Source organism: Gymnodraco acuticeps, unplaced genomic scaffold, assembly GCF_902827175.1.
Source record: "Gymnodraco acuticeps unplaced genomic scaffold, fGymAcu1.1, whole genome shotgun sequence".
NCBI lineage: Eukaryota > Metazoa > Chordata > Actinopteri > Perciformes > Bathydraconidae > Gymnodraco > Gymnodraco acuticeps.
The window spans coordinates 1,776,161-1,798,164 of NW_022992177.1; the positions used below are offsets into that span (position 1 = coordinate 1,776,161).

Consider the following 22,004-nt stretch of genomic DNA (forward strand, 5'->3'; position numbering starts at 1 on the left):
TGTGTTTCCTCACCATCAACTCTTCAGATGGCTGAGTGCGGACCTCAGAGAAGAGCTGACAAAGGTAAGAATTAAAACAAGTTCGCTGAAGCTCTGGTTTGAAAACTTAAAACTCAGAAGCTCTTTCTGTTTCTCTGGTGAAGGTTGTTTGTTGGGACAATGAGCACTCTGGAGGACGTCCCGTTTCAGACTCTGCTGGGCCCGCTGCAGGAGGAGGTGACGGCTCCAGACATCGCTCTGCCAGACTGCCCTCGGATACTGCGAGACACTGAGGTCTCATCTGATGAAACATCAACATATTTAAGATTTCAAGTTTTACTGGGGTCAATTCAATGCCAGTGAGAAGTTTGACTCAATGGCTTTACCATATTTTCTAAATCAATTTCTCATTGTAGTTTATATCATTATAAATCCATTTCTATGACGTCCTATACAATGACTTTTTATGACGTTTTTTTTCGTTTTGGCCAAGATTTTGTCTATTGCGACAATTCCACACAAATGTCTAATATGATGAATTAATTAAAGTGATTCAATTTTGATCGGATATGAATTAAGGCTGCAGCTTGATGGCAGAGGCATACAACCACAATATGACTTTCTAATTCATGCATTTTCTCTTGCATTTATTATTGAAGTGTTTTTGAAGTAAGACACAATGGTGGTATGAGACAAAGGAAAAAGCTTGGCTGTAAATAAATAATAGATGAATCCCATTACCTGTGTCATTTTCAGGGTCCGGGTTTTAATTAGCCTACTGAGACAATTGAATGTAAAGGAGCCATCAGTATCAGTAACACCTGTTACTAAGACTGCTGTGTATACATCTTGTTGCTGAAGATCTTCTTTTTTATTTATTTACCTCCAGTATAAATTCAACCTGGAGAAATGGATCTTAAGCGGGCAGCAGCCAGTCTCTGAGACCCCCTCCTGCCCCCCCTACTGGCTGATGTTCAGCAGCCCTCAGGAAAGCCACAGGGCCAATCGCAGGAGCCGTGAGATGTGGGCCCCTCGACCCCGCAGCCACAGCCTGAACTCTGCAGACCCCCGCGGGCACCAGCGCACCGTCAGGTTCCTCATCTCTGACTCTGAGGAGGAAGATGGGTACCACGAGGATAATGAAGCCTCCTCCGCTGAAGACCCCCCCCATTTCTCCATAATGAACAGAGAGCGGCCCCGGAGCGCTGCACCCAAAGTGCCCCTCTCGAGAGTCAAAGACACACAGCCTGGTCCTTCCTCTTCACAGAAGAGCAGCAAGAAGAGGCAGCGCTCACTGGGCAGAAAACACTCCCAGACCACCCCTGCTCCAATCACCCCCAGGCAGCCAAGACCCTCCTCTGCTGGGCCCCTTGTCAAAAACTGCAGACAGGTTGTGGTTTTTCTGTCCCAGTCTATGAGAAAACTATTCATCATTTCGTTTCTTCTTCTTTATAACGCAATAGTTGTATCTATTCCTCCCTTGTCACCAGGCCCAGAGGACCGGAGGCTCTCGGGGGGTTTTCTTTGACTCCGCAGCAGAGCTGTTGTCAGCGCTGAGTCAGGAGGAGAGGGAGCTCCTGGGAATCATCACGGAGAGGGGCTTCCCGTTACACACCGCCATCCTGGCTCTGCAAAGGACAGGCTACCACAGCCCAGAGAAGGTAGACACCACTGCGTGTTCCATATGATCTAGTCTTTGTGCTTTTAATCAACCCTGATAATGCATGAATACAATACTTTATAGTTGCCTTCAAAGACTTCATAATGTTAAAAATAAAACTCACATCTTCGAACATGTGTTCATTTCGGCAGATCTTTACTTAGACTAATGTGTGGGCGCACTACCTGGCAACAAATGGTCTTATTTATACAACAGCTTGTTTGTGACCTGTCAAGTATCAGTCGGTAAACATATTCAATTAACCTCTTAAGCCCGAGGGTCCCCCCAGTGGACCCTTACCACCGTTTTTTTACGAGACTATGTCTCAGGGCTTCTTAACATTTATGAAACTATTAATGTTCCATACCCTTTTAACGGTAAGAAACTCAGCTAACTGACAATGTGAACCATTTTTAGCTAAAAGAAACACAAGAGTAATACCAAGCCTTTGAATTAGCATGGAGCGAAAAAATGCTAACTAATGCTAACGGACTTTTGCACAGCACTCACGGTAGAAATCAGGGCCGTATTCATGGGGGCAACATTGGGGGGGACCAAAAATTCAATACACATTTGAATACTAATTGCCTGCCATTCTAAAGGGAAATACATAAAAAATCACTAACACATTGGATACTTGAAAACCTGTTAAACCCCCATGTGGGGGCAAAACACAACAATAGTCACAAAACTGTGTCTCAGGCATGGGTGTAGGAAGCATCCTCAATGTGGGTGGGACAATTTGACGGGGGTGTGGGCGGGCGGGGGACCTCACCTCCTCTAGGGGGGTCCGGGGGCATGCTCCCCCGGGAAGATTTTTTTTTAAATGTTGAAGTTAAAAGCATCAATCTGGTGCACTTTCAGAGCAACATAAAGAGATCTATGGATACATCTCAACAACACCCATGTGAAACAGAACTGAACAGATTTACTTTTTCTTTATGCATATTTTACAAATCACTCCCTTTTTAAACTGTAGTATGAGTTGGAATGATTTCATACCTGTTATTCTGTTATTCTCTTATTTTGTATAACTATTATGATCATATAAAGGTGTGCCTTGGAAATACTTGTTTTGCATCAATCTTGATACAGGGTACTTATTATATGTTATAGTTTGGATTCCTAAAGCTTTTAGTCTACTATCCCATCATTCAAGGGTGGTTTTCACAATAAGTAATGGTTTATTTTTTGCACGGACACTATCATTTACATTTTTTTTACTATGTTCAATCTCAATTTACTTTAAAAACATCTATATTGATTCTGACTTTTTCTACATCCAACTCACGGGTTTATCATTGCTTTGAGAAAAAAGATTATTCATTTAACCATTTTTAGAAGTGAAGATATAGTCAATTGTTCTGGGAATGTCATTTTCAAACCTGAGACCTGAAAAACAGGCTTGGGGCTTAACTGGTTAAAATGTTTTACCATAATGTCTAATTGTGCATTGTATTACATCGCCCTATTTTATCTAGTTTAGCTTTTCTTGTTTTGTTGTTTGTAATGGCAGAGATTAGGGATGAATAAAGTAGCTACAACTATAACCATAATCACATTAAAGCATTTCAATCCATAGAAAGGTCTGTGCCACGCAATTTCAGTAGAAACAGGAACACTTTATTGCCCTTTTGTTTTACAGCCACGACTCGCACTAGCTGCTTGCCGCTCATTCAAAATCAAAAAGACCCCCAACTTCCTCCCAGACACCCGCCCAAAAAGCCCAACCCTCAAGTAAAGGACCCAAAAGCCTTTTTGCGCTTATCGTTGGCACTGATAAAAGACTGGCATATTCCTTCAAGGTCCAGTCTGTCCAGTTTCTTCTGGTGCACATGACATATGGCCACATTATTCAGCCTCGTTTGACTCATCGATGATCTAAGCCATGTCTTAAGCCTCCTCAGGGCACTAAAACTCCTCTCAGCCTCTGCAGAAGAGGCAGGGACGACCAACAGAAGCCTTACTAAAGCTTCCACCTGACCGAAGAGACCTCTCACCTCTGGCACCATTTCTCGAATAATGCTAGCAACATCTGAGCTTGTTTCATAGGTGTAATTAGCCCCAAACATGGCCAGCTGCACCTGCAGTAGTCTTGAATTCAAATTCAGGATACTCTTCTACCACCTTGTCCATGTCTCCGTGTAGCAGCACATTTTCAAGCTGCTGCAGCTTGTGGAATCCAGCTTGTTCAAACCTCTCTATGAATTGAGTATTCACTGTGTCCAAGGCATTGTAGAATTGGACTCTGTACAAGGACTGGGCATCGGGATGGATATGGGTTGCAGCCTGACCGGTGTAACGCTTTGTAGGTTTGCGGACATGAGGGATCTGAATTGGTTGTAGGTCCAACTTTGTTGCCACAGCAGTTGCTTTCGAGAACAATACATCAAAATGCTCCTCCGTTCGTTTGACCTGCATGCTTGTTTTGACATGGTCTACAGCCTCCAACATGCCTGAAACGGTCTGTTTCCTAAGCTGCAGGGAGGTGTTCAGGCACTCCAAATCCCCCATCAGGTCTTCAGCCATTAAAAGGCAGAGCACAGTGTTCCCTTTAAGAAATGTTCCATGAAGACCATTGGCCTTGGCTGAAGTTTCAGGTGAGCTGCATGATGCCATTTCTTCAAGGGCCATCAGCACTGACTCATACTGCTTGAGAACTGAGCGGATGGCTGGGGTACGTACAGTCCACCTGGTGGGACAGAGAGGCTTTAATGAGGTGAAAGTTGAACCATGCTCTGATTTTGCGATATTCTGGAAAATCAACTTGAACTTGCCAGATTGATTAAAGAAGCCCCCCAATTCATGGACCAGACCCATTGCATCTCTTACTAGTGGAGAGGCTCCACAAGCAGTCTGCGTAATTAAGTTCACGCAGTGGGGACCACAGTGACAATACACAGCCAGCGGTTGTTCTTTCCTTAAAATGGCTTGTACTCCCTGCAATCGTCCAGCCATGTTTGCGGCACCATCATAAGTTTGTCCTCGGAGTTGAGACAGAGGAAGCTGTAGGCGCGTCATCACATCACATGCCATCTTGGCTATATTTTGCCCTGTTGTTGATGACACTTGGCCAGGAATTCTTCCTTTGGTTGTAGATCTGCATCTACAAAGCGCACACATATTGACTCCTGCTCAACTCCTGATATATCTTGGGTGCCATCAATGATAATTGCGAACTGGACCACTGGCATTTATGTTATTTCCGACACAATTTCTTTGATGATTGTATTGGCCATCACCTTCAACAGTTCGTTCTGCAATTCCGGACTGGTGAAATCGAGGGCACCTTTTAGCCAGGAGGTCAGCTCTGCATCGCCCGTTGCCTTGTACTTTAGAAGCTGGCTTAAATTCCCACTCTCCTTCTGATCGCCTCGAAAAGCCAAACCTTGCCGCACCAAGTACCTCACACCCTCAACAATCTTCATCAGATTTCTTCTTGCTTGTTGCTGCCGTCTTTCAAGCTCATGTGAAAGTTGCACATTAACTGGCTCTGGCTCCTGAATCCTAGTCATCACAGCTCATTTGTGACACTGGTTGTGTTTATGCACACTAAATTTCTCCAGTGCCTTCTTCCAATTGTTAAAACCAGTCTTGACAAACGCTGAATCTGCTTTTGACGCAAGCTTAGACTTTTGTGCTGCAAAGTATTTAGCACAATAGAAACAGAGGACCCCTTTTACAGAGGGGCTGTAATGGAGCCATGTATGATCTTCAAACCACTTCTCCTGAAAGTAGAGTATTCTATTTGATAGGGTTTGACTGGGTATGACTTTCACATTTGGATGATTTGGGCAAAGTCCAAGCTCCTCCCCTTCCTTTCCTGTACCTTCATTTTCACCTGCCTGGCTGCTCTCTCTCTCATTGTCAAACTCACTCTCCCTGCTTGATGGTATTATCTGAAATACATATGAGGATGATCTCATCTTAAATTAACATTAACATTAGACTGAAATGTTGTCATTATTCTGTCTTAACCATCAATATAGCTCCTTTCTGGCTTACCTCCATGTCACCAGCGCACACTCTCCCTGTCTGGTCGCCATGCTCACATTCTCTCTCTCCCTCTCTCTCTCTTTACTCTGAACACACCAGAGTGAACATGGAAGAAATATCAGTAAACTATTGTCTAGAAAGACTGTTGATACACATTATACATATGGGGGGACACAGGAGTCTGTACATTAAAGCAGACCTATCATGCTATATTTGAATAATATAGTGTAGGACCATACCTATATAAGGCATATTTATATATAGATTTTTTCTAAATACCAAACAGATCATGCATTTTAGCCATTCCTCATTTCGCTCAAATTAACACTGAGCCTGACATTTTGGATTCAGTGAGAACAGCACCATCTTTTGGCCTTTTAAATGTACTACAGCTTCTACAGCTTCTCCAGCGCTTTAGAACGGCAAAGCACGTGGCTGTCTCCTCCTGATTGGTGGAGTTGGCCCAATAGCCGTAGCGCCACCGTCCTGACGTCAGGACGGTGCTCAATCTGGATCCGTTTTTTTCAGATCCATTGCAGCCCCTTTTTTAGAGATTTGTGCACGGAGGAAAATAGAGAGGGTTGTGTTTTCTGACTCTTGGTGAGTTCCCTGACGCACCGGGGACACATATTCATGTTTAAAAGACGTACAAAGGTGCATTTTGCATGATAGGTCCCCTTTAACATTAGACTGCTATGTTGTCATTATTCTGTTTTAACCATCAATATAGCTCCTTTCTGGCTTACCTCCATGTCACCAGCGCACACTCTCCCTGTCTGGTCGCCATGCTCACATTCTCTCTCTCTCCCTCTCTCTCTCTTTACTCTGAACACACCAGAGTGAACATGGAAGAAATATCAGTAAACTATTGACTAGAAAGACTGTTGATACACATTATACATATGGGGGGACACAGGAGTCTGTACATTAACATTAGACTGCTATGTTGTCATTATTCTGTCTTAACCATCAATATAGCTCCCTTTCTGACTTACCTCCATGTCACCAGCGCACACTCTCCCTGTCTGGTCGCCACCATGCTCTCTCGTCTCTCTCTCTCTCTCTCTCCTCTCGTCTCTCTCGCTTCCTCTCTCCTCTCTCTCCTCCTCTCTTCTATCTCTCTCTCTCTTCTCTCTCTCTCTCTCTTCTGCTCTCCTCTCTCTCTCTCTCTCTCTCTCTTCTCTCTCTCTTCTCTCTCTCTTCTCTCTCTCTCTCTCTCTCTCTCATCTGAACACACCAGAGTGAACATGGAAGAAAATATTATCAGTAAACAAGCTATCTGACTGGTAACAATACTCACTTTCTCACTGCTCTAAAGGGGATAGTGGTTTAACTTATGTATTTGTATTAAAAATAAGCATAATAAACAATTTTTTTTTATTTCATGCGCCTAGTTTCATTTTATTTTCAATTTTACTGCGCCCTCTCAATGAAACGAAATACTTCGGGAATCGTCGGGAATCTTCGGGTGATGACGAGAGCAGAGGAAGACGGGCACAAACAATGGCGGACATTCAATAGCATTTGCATGTGAATAGCCGACCTTTATTATGGTGAATATATGTGTTTTGTATGGCTGTAGTGCGACAGCAAATGCAGAGAATGGCGTATCGACTCATGCGTTTCCAAGAAACCCAGCCATTCGTCGTCAGTGGGTGAAATTTGTTCAGAAATGTTCACTATAGGTAATACTATAAGACTGTAAGACGGCAATACTTTATACCGAGTATATTGCCATAAATATGATGATTGATTATCAGTAAAAAATTCTACGTGACACAACGACATTGGATTAACCTTGAGATGCGTTTTTATTCCGTTGAACACAACTTTTGATCACAAATCAAAAAAGGTAAGACGTAATTATTGTAATATTTTTGGAACCGGACGTTGTTTACTTTCTCTTTTCTGGCTGATAGCTCCAGGAATTCGAGGTCTTACAGTGATGACATTACATCTGTGGAGTCTCAGCTTTAAATCGTATATCTTGTTTGTGCAGTTATAGTAATAAGGGCATTTCCACCGTGTGTTGTGTGTAAAAAAGTGTTAGCATTAGTTAGCATTGTTTCGCTCAATGCTAATTCAAAGGCTTGGTATTACTCTTGTGTTTTTTCTAGCTAACAATTGTTCTTATTGTCAGTTAGCGGAGTTTCTTACCTTTAAAAGGGTATGAAACATTAATAGTTTCATAAATGTTAAGAAGCCCTGAGACATGTGAGAGAAAAAAAACTGTGGGAGGGGTCCACTGGGGGGACCTTCGGGCTTAACCAGGGTTGCCAACTCTCACGCATCTGGCGTGTGACACACGCTTTCACTCTCAATCTCACGCTCTCACTCTGCCCAAACTATTCTCACGCCAAAAACAAGAATACCGAAGATTAGAAACGGTTTTGAAAACTTTTGTCACGTAGTGATCGTCTTCTCAATAGAACATCTTTGATAATGTCTTCTGGCCAATCAGAATCAAGATAACGGCGTGGTGTTGTTGCAGGAAGTCCCGACGGAGAATACTTTTGCTGTAGTACATCTCTATATACATCGATACACATTACGTGTTGATAGAAATCAACACGTAATGAAATAAGACCCCACGGTTTGATGATTGATAGGTGTGTGGGCTGTCTTTCATTTTGGCACACAGAACAATGTAAATGTAAAGTAATTCACACATCCTCTTCCCTCTGTGAGGAGCAGCAGGTTCAGCTTTCAGAACAAAGTAACACAAAATTAAAATGGCATTCATTTTTTTTTTAAATATGTCGGGTAGTAATAGATTTATTTATTTTTCTTCTCAAGAGAGTACCAGAATGTGTATTTTATGTTAGTATTTCAAAAAATCTCCTGGGAGAGAATCCCCCCAGACCCCCCTGCAGGGGTTGGATTTGCAGCATGTTAACTCTTTCACCTGTGGGTAAATTGCAGGATTGGCTCCAGGTCGCCCTTTTTAATTACTACAAGACAAATGTGCCTTTTTATTTCATACAGTTCAATTTGGATTGAGACAGGGAAATAATCTAACCCTCACGCGTGGCGTTTCACTGTCAAGGGGAGCGTGTAATTACATTGCAAATACTGACTTGAGCCCCACCACTGTATGGGGCCTACCATAGATTACCCAACAAAAATACTCTTGTGCCGCAACTGCCTATCCGTATTGCGCATGCGCAGATCTAAGATCTAGTAGAAATTATAAAAAAAGTAAAAGTCTGCTGCTTATTGTTCTAGGCCAAAATAGATCAAAGAGTATGAGAGTGAGAGTGTGTTAATTAATATATTTGGCAGTTTGGAGTAAGTCTGTAGATTTGTTTGTGTGTGTGTGCGTGCTTCATGTATAGGCCTCTCACGACAATTAATTTTGTTGGATACATTTTCCTGGAAATTATTGTCGGCACCGTTGTATGACCATTTTAGAACACTGACATAATAATAAGAAAAGTACATCCTTTCAAACTGCTAGTCACATCCTCATGTAAATGGCAATTTATCGAGTTCATTTTTATTTATCGTACGATAAGTCAATTAATTGCTTATCGCGACAGGCACATAATAAAACAGTGGAAACAAACATGTGTTTGACTTTCTTTAGTGAATTAAACTGTGTGTCCTTTATAGTCTTTGTCCAATATTGTGTATTTGTATATATTGTATATATATCCTGTATATATGCTAAGGTCCCGCTACTGACACGATAGCAGTCATTTTGTGCGTATGTGTAATTAAACCCATGATATCAAAATCTCACTCCAGCCAGGTACCCAAAGTTGGCAACCCTGGCTTAACTGGTTAACAATGATTAATATTTGTAAAGGCTACAGGTGATCTTAAGATGCGTGAGCTATGCTTAGGGACCTACCAGTCAAGATTATTTGTGCATCATCTGGCGCCTGGTCCTGGTCATCCTCGCCATTGCCCATGCCGTGAACCATCACCTCGGGCTCGAACAAATAAGGACGTAATGGTCCATCGTCTGGCTCAATATTCTCACCATCGTCGCTTACTGAATCGGATTCAGTTCCTAAAACGACATTTTCGTAGGAAAGCCGAGAGGATGTTTCTGACTCGCTATCATCACTGGATACCTCGTACAATCCTTCTTCTTTGTCTGGTATATTTGCCCTTCCACGTTCATTCTGCATAGACGCCATAGTTCGTTATCGTATCGTCTTCCTGAGTTTTCGTCACTTCCGGTTTGGCTGAGTCGAACATTTAGTTTCTAAAAAACTTCGGGGAAGCTGCAATAAAGTGCTTCTAACATGCGTAAGGCAATTATTATATTTTTTTAATCAGGTGTGATTGTTTTGGTACGTAATTATGCTTGTATATAAGTTAAAACGAAACTATTTGAGGTTCCATTTCCACTATCCCTTTAACTTAGTTTTTTTTCTTTTTGAGGCTGCCCAAAAAACTGTCTAATGTCACTGCCACCCTTCCTCTTGCTTATGCTTACAGCTTGACCTCGGCGATCTGCAGTTGCTGATGTGATGAATACGGGTCAGCAGCGCTGGATATAAGATAATTAAACTAGGGCTGTCAGTCGATTACAATATTTAATCGCATGATTGTCCATAGTTAATCGCGATTAATCGAAAATTAATCGCACATTTTTTATCTGTTCTAAATGTACCTTAGAGGAATATTTTTTCAAGTTTTTAACACTCTTATCAACATATGAGTGGACAAATAGGCTATATGCAAATGTTTATTATCATTTGAACAATGACAAATATTCTCATGAATATTAAACACAACAACCTCTGAACATTACAAATATTCGCCTCAATTCAACCTGGAACCTCTCTCATTCAATAATAAAATAAAAAGTGTGTGTGTGTGTGTGTGTGTGTGTGTGTGTGGTGTGTGTGTGTGTGTGTGTGTAGTGTGTGTGTGTGTGTGTGTGTGTGTGTGTGTGTGTGTGTGTGTGTGTGTGTGGTGTGTGTGTGTGTGTGGTGTGTGTGTGTGTGTGTGTGTGTGTGTGTGTGTGTGTGTGTGTGTGTCGTGTGTGTGTGTGTGTGTGTGTGTGTGTGTGTGTGTGTGTGTGTGTGTGTGTGTGTGTGTGTGTGTGTGTGTGGTGGTGGTGTGTGCTGTGTGTGTGGTGTGTGTGTGGGAGGCATTATGCTCGAACGGGAGCTGCCTGGACGCTGCAATCATGTTGCGCGCACTATCCGTGCTGAGTGTGCTGACTTTTTCGTACAATGTCCCACTGTCTGGCTGCCTGCATAAAGTCAAGTGCTCGGCGCAGTTGTCGGCGAAATGTCGCTCCTCTGTTTTCATTGAAACAGCTCCTTATATCCGTTAGCGCAGCTAGCTAGCACCAGATGCTAACAACAACAATACACGTAAGGTCTCTCTCTCTCTCGCTCGCACGCGCCACACATACACACACCCTCCCGGTCCTCCCAATGGCCAGTCGGTGCCTGCCGGTGAGCGTGGAAGTGTGGTCTGCCGCAAGCGGACGGCAGGAGCGGGGCTGTCAGCATCAGCTTGTAAATGGTATTTTAAACTCGATGCGCTCTGAAACTACGGGGCGGCCGAGGACAAAAAATACACATGCGTTAAAAATAATTAGTCTTTTAAATGCTTCTGACGATTATGAAATACTATTTCATAATAATTGTAGAGTATTTATTATTTAATTAATTCTGGCACCTTTGGTATTCCATAGAGTCACACATCACAGTTTTTAAATCTTTCCACACCCTACAAATTACAAAATAAAATAGAAATAATCCACATGAATAAATATCTATTGGATTACATCCAAAACGACACCGTCATTTTCCACATAGCTGACACTAGCCCGCCAAACCCTGGCTAACAACTGAAACCAGCTAGCCCACAGCTAGTTAGCTACTATTCCTGAAAAGTTCGGTTTTAACATCAGAACTACAAGTTACTTACACAAAGAAGCTAAACCGGAGGGTTCATTAACATTACGATTACGAAATAAAATAATATAGATTACTTTAGGGATAACTAGAAAAGATACCAGAACTGATGGAGGGCAAATTAAAACATGACTGACCTGCTTGGAGCATCAAGCTAACTGAAGGTGGACTCAGACGTGCAACAGCGAAATACATCACCGGGTACAAAATAAGGAACTAATTTACATATGAAAAGAAATATCATTTTGGTGAAGTTCACAATAACAGAAAATATAGATTTTCAAGTATACAAATAAAGAAGTCATAGAATAGCAATTTTATTTTAATTAAAAAATCAAAAACAATGTTTTGCTATTTATTGGGGGGGACATTTTGAGTGTATCTGAATATTGGGGGGGATGTCCCCCCCCCCCCCCCCCCCCCCCCCCCCAATGTATATGGTGAATACGGCCCTGGTAGAAATGCCCTTATTACTTATCGTAACAGCACAAACAAGATAACCGATTAAAGCTGAGACTCCACAGATTCCACACATGTAATGTCATCACTGTAGGACCCCGAATTCCTGGAGCTATCAGCCAGAAAAGAGAGAGTAAACAACATCCGGTTTAAAAAATATTACAATAATTACGTCTTACCTTTTTTGATTTGTGATCAAAAGTTGTGTTCAACGGAATAAAAACACCGCTCAAGGTTAATCCAATGTCTTTGTGTCACGTAGAAATTTGTACTGATAATCCATCATCATATTTATGGCAATATACTGGGTATAAAGTTTTGCCGTCCAGGCTTGTACTTTCAGATATGTTTCGTTTGCTTCTCTATTACGTCCGCAATGGTAATGTTTACATGGATTTTGGAACTGCCCATCGATTCTATTGGATGTAATGGTTAATAAAAAGGTGTAAATCACCCAAATCGACCAATGGGTTCCAGAGATATGGTCCTGCGTAAAGTATAAAGAATGCCAGCCAGCTTAAGTACATTACGCAGCAGACTTTACTTATTGTTTACTACGTAAGGAAGCAGGACCCAGAGCGCACGGAACACAGAGCGGACAGTAGATAACGGAATTGCAGTTTTATTGCTTATAGATTATCAGAACATTTCAAAGGGGACACAGCCACATTGGATATTAACCTATGGATTAACTACATCATCGTTTTTTTATCGTTTTAATGCCATTGAAGACCAGTTTAGACCAGACAAAGAGGAAGGTGAGCCATGTTAGCCTAGCGCATGTTAGTACCTAGCGCCACTTGTTTTGATGTACGTTTTTGTTGATAACGTCGCGAGTTTGTATCTTTCAGGGTTGAGGTGGGCACCGTTAGATTCTGTGTCTTTACGATCATAAACAATGTGTTCGATGTGCAGCTAGGATAAGTAATAAGGGAGCTAGGAGTGATTTTCGGTGCAGTAATAGGTTAGCATTTTTCGCTTGGGGCTAATTCAGAGGCTCACTGTTAGCATTGTGTGTTTTTTTTGAAAAAATTAATGAATAAGATCAGTTAAATGAGTTTTTTCCCGTTATATGGATATACAATATTCATAGTTTATTAAATATTAAGGTTCCTTAGACGTTGTTTCCTGCAAATGACGCGATTTCGGGTCCGTGGGGCCTAAGAGGATAACAGAGTATGTTTTTATTTTTTTCACAACAGTTGTATTTGGATGGAATGAATACCTATAGTGATAATTCAAAGTAATAAAATGATTTTTACAGTGAAAAAGTTCAAATGGAACTGATGGTTCCCAAATTACCCAGAGGTGAGTCCGCCTGGACTTTATTTTTCCAAACCTCTCTAAAAAGGTCAAATTTCACTTATTTTGCATCAATCTTGATACAGGGTACTTATATGTTATAGTTTGGATTCCTAAAGCTTTTAGTCTACTAACCCATCATTCAAGGGTGGCTTTTCACTATAAGTAATTTTTTTAGGCGGACATTAGAATTTACATGTTTTTACTATGTTCCATCTGAATTTACTTTAAAATAAATTCTGACACTTCTACATCCAACTCACAGATGTAACCTTGCTTTGAGAGAAAAGATTATTAATTTACCCCTTTTTAGAAGTGAAGATATAGTCTTTGTTGTGTTAGTGTCATTTTCGAGCCTGAAACCTGAAAAACAGGCTCAGGGCTTAAGAGGTTAAAAACCCCGTTGACGTTTTAACATTATATAGAGATGTGTCCTCGTGCTTTTTTGCACTTTGACAAGACCTAGCATATCAGCCTATTAACCAACCCTATGTGCAATACTCTTTTATTACCTGCTGATACACTCATGTGTAATAATCAATGCCATTTGCAATACACACTTTAATTATTTAGAAATTATTGTTTATAACAGACTACTTTTTTCAATACCTTTATATGTTTTGTTTCTTTTATACCACGGATGTGAATTTATTTTATTACTGGGTTTACCTCTTTATTGTTGCCTTTTATCAGCAATAAACCCGTACTTATGTACTAATGTACTTATTGTAAGTCGCTTTGGACAAAAGCGTCAGCTAAATGCAATGTAATGTAATGTACTGTTGTGACCCTGTAAATGTCCCCCTTTGCTGTTGGAGCTGTAAATATCCCCGCTGAGGGACATTTGAAGGATTTCTGATTTATAAATATCTGTTCTGCAATCCACAGCTCCTAAAATACCTAGTGGCCAGTGAGCGCCTGTGTGCTCTGGGTTACGATGAGGCTCAGGTGGAGGAGGCCTTGGAGATGTTTCAGAACTGTGAGAGCAAGGTGATTCCCACTCAGCAGTGCTCAAACAAAAAAGATTGCAAAACAAAAATAGCAAACCTTTAATAAGTATTAGTATTAACTGTAATAATTTACTTTTCAGGCTGCGGCGTTCCTGCACCTTCTGACTCAGTTTAATGAGATGGGCTTCCAGCAAAGTGCAATCAAAGAAGTGCTGCTTGTTCATGAAAATCACAGAGAGAGGGCTCTGGAGGAACTCATGACACGCATGACTTAAACAAAACATTCCCCCCCCCTATTTCCAGTTTGCATGTATTATTAATTATTGAGAAATGTACTATAATATTTATTGATGTAGTCCCAAAGCATAATACATAACAGATCCTTCAACAGACTCATTCTGACAACCTGTGCAATTCAACCACACCGGTATGTATGAAAACATGAATGTACATTAAAAAGATCATAAGTGGTATCCGAAAGGTTTATTTACAGGTTGATTAAAAAATTAACACTGAAGATTTAGCCGTCATCCCAGCTGGAGAAATAAAGTCAGGGTGCAATAGCTAGCTGCAACGTACTAACACAAAGTAGTGCCCTAGATATGGTTAACAGCATTTCTTTAAAAAAAGGCTGTAACTCCTGAAAGAAAAAAAAGTCAGATAAAAAGCCCTCTTACAAATACCACGAGCTGGACACAACAATACATAAAGCAGAGGGAAATGACAGTCACACAGAGTGAAATATTTACATGTTTGGTAAGAAGTTTATATTAAGGTTCCCTCCTGTCCTCTTTATAAAAATGACACCCAACTGCCGTAAAGAGGTGATCTGCAGCGCCAGAGAGCATCCTCATTGATGGCTGACTGTCGAGTTCAACTTTATGTCAGAGTTAGAAGCCTTCGAGAGGTCTCTCTGAAAGAAAAAGGAAACATTTTCAGTATGTTTTTTTGAATATGGAAGGAGTTGAAATGTCTGTATGTGCATTCATTGTTGTGGCATGGGAATATAAATGCTTATTATATAGAGAGTAATATAAACGTATGTTCTGTATGCATTCACTTTGGAAAACAATTAGATTTCAAGAAATATGTTGGAAAATGTCATTGTTGCCTCGGCTACAAATGACTGAGCCAATGGGATGTCAGGAACTGTTTTAAGGATTTACAGCGAAGTTGATTTATTTGTTCACAATCTTGTAATGATTTAAAAATAATGAAAATATACTGCGATGTGTATTTTTAGGGATATACGGATTGTCTATATCAGTTTCCAAACATTATGCAGTCTTAAGAGTACATGTGATTGCCTTTTAGATGATGCATTTGATGATGACCAAAATGGTTAATGTACATCCAAAATGACATGATCCGGTACAAGTATATACAAAGAGACAACTCTTCCGTAAGACATGCATTAGGTCATTTTGTAGGACTTGACAGTGATGCCATACGGCAGAGGATAACTTCTTAAGCATTCAAATTAGGACTGCACGATATATCGTGCCATGACGATAATCACATTATGCGCGATATTGACATCGCAGAATGTGCGATTTATTTATTTATTTTTTAGGACGTGCGATATTAAGTAGGCAAAGTAACTCAAACACGTCATGTTACAATTATTTTGCTGCTTGCTACAAAAGGAAAACTTGCGCGGCTCTCATGTCAGGGATACTTGAGTGACATGCAGGCTCTGCATGCACAGCAAACCACCAATCACAACCATTCTTAATCAGATCACAGCAGGATCACCGAGCTAGCTCAGCTTGTTGCTCTGATAACTTAAGATCCAGAAGTCAGTGACTAAAATCCTTCATCCGGTTAAATAGATTAAAAAATACCAATTGTATAGCATTAAAGTTCAAGAAAGGATGGTTTGCAGACAAAAAAATTCTTCAATTCCTGTATTTTTTTATATCGCAGGGGAAGAAAATATCGCAATGTCAGTTTTTTCCAATATCGTGCAGCCCTAGTTCAAATGGAATGTAGCCATAGTACTGATCTAGGGTAATGCAGTCATTTCCTTCACTAGAGTACTTAAGTGGAGTTTTGGGTTAAGGGATTCACTAAATCGATATAAAAATGTATATACCGTAAAGTCGGAATAGGAGCCAGCAATGATGGTGTTTTCTTGAGTATCCTGAGACCTTGGTGTGCTTCCTGGAGTGTTTCGAAGATGAGAGATGTTCTCCTTGTTTCGGTCTAGTGCACTCCGGGGAGTCCTTGGAGGTCCAAGGGTTCGCAGGACGGATAACTGCAACAAGAGCAGCTTCAATCAAAATGTGCTTTCTCACCAACCCTTTCATTTGACCAAACGATATGACCATACAGAGGTGAAACAGAACATGTGTACTATAAAATAAAAACGATTGCTTCACACAGTATTTAGTAGAATAAAATATGACATGAGCCTCCTCTTATTACAATTGGGCTCACTTCTAGCCCATTGTTTCTCTCTCCATCTCCATGTCATGGTCTGCAGCATACTTGAAACGTATTATACTTAGGTGTTGATCAGTAAGGACAAAACGTGAGATACAAAAATACATCGTGTGGTGCTTAAATGCCCTGACATACATATGCAGGTAAAAGAAAACAGAGACAATATTGCAGCCTGCTAATTAATCCAAAATCCAACAGGCTCTCAAATGTATGGTGAATGTGGTCAGTGAGGGGTCAGAGAGACAGGGGGCTTACCTTGCTGGCTGACAGAGGGGGTTTGGAGCTGGACGACTGGAACGTTCCACTGAGGAAGCTGTTAGGAGTGGACATGGTGGAGATGCCATTGAGCTAAAAGACAGAAGGAAAAAGGCCGGGTGAACCTTCAAATCTATTCAGTCACTGAGGTATAGTCAGTTGATGAAATAAATGAAAATAAAATTGCAGCACCATCTTACCTTTCTCACTTTTCCAGGTGTGAGAGTCCCTCCCATCGGCCTTTTGGTTGGTGTTTTCATTGTAGTTCCATACAACATGTCTTCCTGTATCTGTTTGATTTTCTTCATTTGCTAATTTAAACAAAAAAGAAGAATATAGTCATATAAAATCCCTTTGACAAAGAAATGTAAGACTTGATTTAGCCTTTTAAATCAAAGATAAAACACACCCTCTCCAGTTTCTCCCTCTCCTTTTCAGCGTGGTGGTGATCCCACTGCTGCTGCACATACTCGAGGAATTTCTGTCCATTGACCAGGAACTCCTTTTCGTGCTCCTGCTCCCAAGCATCAATCTGGGCTTTAAGACTCTTTTCCAACTGAAACAAACAGGAAACTACCATTTGACCTTGTTGACATGTTATGTTTACTTTTGCAGTTGTCTCATTCTACTATACATGTTCCTCACTTTTGATAATCATGCTTCCCTTGGCCCTGGCTCTCTCACACACGGGTTGTAATGTTGGCTTTGCTTAATTCCACAAACTTAATGAAAAACAGCTTGCTTGTGGAATCTATAATTTTTTATTTATATTTAAAAGAAAACCATAGAGCCAATAGTCTGTCAATGCAAATATTTTTCCATATTCTCATTTTCTATAGAGTGGCGAAGTCCCGCCCATCTACTTCCGACCCATGGGACCTTATTTCGGAAAAAGTATGTATTGAAGTCAATGGGGAGAGAAAACGTATCTTTCGATCCCGTTTGAATTGTGCCACGAATTACACATATGATGTTTGTCAATCTTAAAAAATTATTTCCATGTCAAAAAAAGTCAGTTTGTGAAGTGTCTTGCCCAGGGACACAACGACATGCTGACTGCAGTGGGGTTTGAACACCAACGCACAACCCACTGCACCACACGCCTCCAAACGTGTGGTAAGCTTGAGCTCATTTGTTTTATTGCTAGTTTATCCAATGTTGTTTTGAATCCCTACCAACAGCTTTTTGATTAGTTTAAAACAGTTAATTACTAATCCTGCTCTATAATTACTGAGCAAAGTATACAATTAAACACTTCCTAACCTTAGGCAAGCTCTTCTGCAGGTCAGCCCTCTGCTTCTCTTCTTTCAGAAGGTTCCCACCTCTGTTGTTGAATCTTGCAGGGTCGTTGGCCTTTTTCTGAGAGGGAGAGAAGCACATACATCCTTACATGTAACCACCTAGAAAAGTCTGTTTTAAATGCTGCCATACTATATTCAAAAATAGTACTCACGTCAAGTTCCAAGTACAGGGTCCAGTTCTCCTGCCATTTCATGACTCCCTCAAAGAGTTCTTGGTGGTCCTGGTAATACTTCTTCAGCGTGCTGACCTCTGCCTCGTGCAGGAGGAGGATGTCTTCTGAAAAGTCATCTGGGTAGAGAGAACGTGCACTTAGACCCACATTTCCTTTGTGATGATCAACAGCATATACATTAGGTGTACAGGCTTTGTTAGAAAACAGCAGATAGTTACCATCATGATATGAAAAAAAGGCTTGCTGCTGTTCTTGGCTGTAGAAGCATTTCTCCCAGAGAAGGGCGATCTCCCCTCTGATGGCCACAATAAAAGATTTCATGCTCTGCATTTTCAGCACCTCTAGATGCAGGAGCTCAGCTTGGAGCTGGAAAGACACATTGTTAATGTATGAGTTTGTTTGTCTGAAATCATTAATGTAAGGCAGGGGTATTCAACTAAAATTCAACGAGGTCCAGTTAGAGAAAATCTCCCCATGCAAAGGTCCGGAACATCAAAATGTCTAACTTGCTTTATGAATTAGTGTGATATATATTGAAGTAGCCTGCATCAACATCTGCATGTAATCAACAACTGACTGCCAATCAAATAAATAAAGTACAATTCATAAACAATATATATTGTCAATTAACATTGAACTCTACAGATATACAGTAAATACTGTGGATATGTGTAATGTTCCTCTCGGGCTGCATTTAAAAATAAAATAGAGAAAATAAATAAAATAGCTTTTGAAAATGTGTGCATCTTAAAAGTGCTTAATTTTAGATAAAGTGTAGCAGCAACTTGAGTTTCCCTTTTTCTTTGTTAACCGTTTCACATCATGACTTAACAGTTTCAGACGATTATAGAACAATATCAGTCTTTACACATCATAACAATTTAACAGTTTTAAAGTTTCTCTTTCTTTCCGTCTTATATTGCAGTCCCTCACTCACTTTTTTGTATTCAGTGCGAGAATTGAGCTGGAGCTTGTCCTGCCAGGAGTTTGTAAATGGTGTCAGGGCCATTCTCATACACACATGCAGGTGCTCATTGGTTAGCCTCGGTTAGCCTGCGCTGGAACGATATTTAGTTTTAATTTTGATCCTGGTGGACTGATCATATTGGGCTCTGAGACTGTTGTGACCTCAGTTCTGACTTGAGAGGGAATGTTTGGTCAAACACTTTGTGGTTTGTTTCATAGTGGCATTTTCAATGAGCACCATGGTCTCTGAACAAATGAGACACACTGGTTCTGTGCTCCCAGTGGCAGGATGAACATGAATGAGTCCGTCCACTCAGGGTTAAAAGCTCTGTTCTCTGTCCACTTTCCTCTTCTTGGAGAGCACCATGTGTAATTATTTGTCTCTCCCTGTCTGCCGCTAACACGCCTGTTCACTCTCCGCTTCTCTCCCTGTATCACTAACTATTCTCTTCACTCACTTTCCTCTCTGCCGCGCTCTCGTCTCTTCTTCTGTGTTTCTTTCCCTGTATCGCTCCCTCGTCTCTTTCGCCCCCTGTCGGCGGCGGTTAAAATAGAATCGCCCTGTCAAAATTGAAATCCCCTATTAATGTATTTATTATAGGTCCGGGTACGTATAGGTCGGCGTCTGGGTCCGGATCGCCTGTTGCCGACCCCTGATGTAAGGGCTCAAATAATTCAGATTTCTTACTGCCTCAACGTTGCTCTTCTTTGACAAGACCATATGCTCAGAGATGGGCTCCCTCTCCTCTTGGGGAATCTGAAGTCTTTCCCACAGCTCCTTGATGGTGATGCGCAAAGATGAGCAGCGCAGCTTGTTCTCAGCCTTGTTTTCTTGTAACTGGAAGGAAGCATATAAAACAATCAATTATACTATGAAATAATACATGTTTGTTTTAGACTTATTTTAATCTGACCAGAGAATCAGATTCAAAAACATTAAGATACAAATGTTTGAAATTCACCTGACTGAGGAGAACTTTAAGGGCAGCAATGTTGTCATTTGAGAGACAAAATGCCTCCTCGTCCTCAGACATCACATCCATCTCAAAACGGGTCTCTGGATGCCGCTCCAGATCATCCATGCATACGGAGATCTCCTTTTTGAGGCTCACAAATTCATCATGACGACAATCCTAAAAAGATAACTCAAGTTTACTTCCAACCGTTATAAGAAAAAGGCATTGAGTATTTAAAATGAGCAGAACATCAGTGACACCTTCTCTTTGGTCAGATCATCCAGGTAGGCGTGATATGCCTCAAGTTGCTTCAGTGATGGGATGGCGGCCTGGTCAATGCCAAATGGGGTAGTGCACATAATGTCACACAGCTCACGGTCTTGTCCCAGGAGGACCTTTAGCTCTTCCATTCTTTGCTTCTTCTGCTCCTTCATCAACTCCAAACGTGTACGGTTATTCTTCTCAATCTGCAACATGGAGCAGCCCTCTTCCTCCTTGAGGAATCCAGAAAGTTAGTCCAAGAATTTAAGAAACTTTTTTTCCAGACAGTAATATGAAAACACCTAGATATATTCCTGAACGAAACTGTACCTCAAAGGAAGGCAGCTGAAGTTCACGGCACAACTCTGCAAGCTCTTCATGAAATTCCCGAATGTTTTTCATTAATCTCTTCTTTAGCTGCTCTTCCTCTGTAATCATCAGGTCCAACAGCCCCTGTAGGACAAGAGTAACACAACAAATCATTTGTAAACTCCGTCCGTAAGTCCAGACTTGACATCTTATTTAAACTGATGACTCACTTTAATGTGCTTGTGGACATCGTTGGTTCTCTGTACGCGCTGTTCCTCTGGAATACCGATTTCATCCCAAATATCCTTCAGCCTAACCAGAGCTCTGTTGAGATAAGCAACAGACTCTGCTGCGTGGACTTCACTGGAAAAGAAAAGCAGCAGTGTGACGGGTACGTTTAAAAACACCTGTTAGCAGTCAAACCAGTACAATATTAACGTTAGAGGATAATATCAAATCAAGTAACGTTAGCGGACTGTCAGTAGCAGAGGGCTAACGTTAGATACCGCTGGGCTAAATTGATGTATGCTAGCTCCCCTAAGCTGTCGTGTAGCATTAGCTTAGCTAGCTGTAAAGTTATATATTACCAGCTGGAGCGTTAGAATAGCATTCAACTTAATTACCATTTAAACTTAGTCATTGCAGCATACACGGACGGCTACTCCGTCCCAGCATGACACAAACTGTGTCAATGTAGCTAAAGCTAGCTAGCTTTATCTCCACAGCCTAATAAGGAAATATGTGTGCTAACTGAATAATATTGTTTAAGTGTAAACAATTTAGAACCAATTCATATTCAAAGTCTACGTTACTAACCTCACTCTCATGTTTCCACTGCAGACTCAAAACAATCTTCCTAACGCAGAAGCGGTCCTAACTATGAAGTCTCTACGGTTCGTTTGTCCACTCTACGGATTTGAAATCTGCACCGAAACCACATCTGGGCTCCGATTGGCTGGTTGGAGTGACGTCACCTGAAGTTGTTTTTAGGGCGGTGGTTGTTATTTAAACATTTCAAATGTAATACACAGGTTTCATGGATTGAGCCGAAAAACATGTATACTATTTTCCGATCCATACATTAAGAATCCGTTTTAAATCATGCCT

The 22,004-nt window shown here is 41.0% G+C and overlaps 2 protein-coding genes across 2 annotated transcripts; one reads left to right on the forward strand and one right to left on the reverse strand.

The window, feature by feature from the left end:
- Positions 1–159: 159 nt before the first annotated feature.
- On the forward strand, positions 160–14,852 carry LOC117538810 (ubiquitin-associated protein 1-like). Its single transcript, XM_034204716.1, has 5 exons — positions 160–273; positions 869–1,369; positions 1,470–1,640; positions 14,170–14,271; positions 14,372–14,852. Exons 1-5 carry the CDS (start codon positions 160–162, stop codon positions 14,504–14,506), a joined length of 1,023 nt encoding a protein of 340 aa, XP_034060607.1. The 3' UTR covers positions 14,507–14,852.
- Positions 14,695–21,867, reverse strand: LOC117538798 (protein regulator of cytokinesis 1-like). The gene is made up of 14 exons (XM_034204694.1): positions 21,714–21,867; positions 21,128–21,260; positions 20,919–21,041; positions 20,588–20,821; positions 20,334–20,504; positions 20,060–20,209; positions 18,624–18,771; positions 18,385–18,521; positions 18,195–18,290; positions 17,341–17,487; positions 17,132–17,242; positions 16,932–17,024; positions 16,327–16,488; positions 14,695–15,144 (listed from the first exon to the last, which is right to left on the reverse strand). Exons 1-14 carry the CDS (start codon positions 21,722–21,724, stop codon positions 15,082–15,084), a joined length of 1,779 nt encoding a protein of 592 aa, XP_034060585.1. The 5' UTR covers positions 21,725–21,867; the 3' UTR covers positions 14,695–15,081.
- Positions 21,868–22,004: the final 137 nt, after the last annotated feature.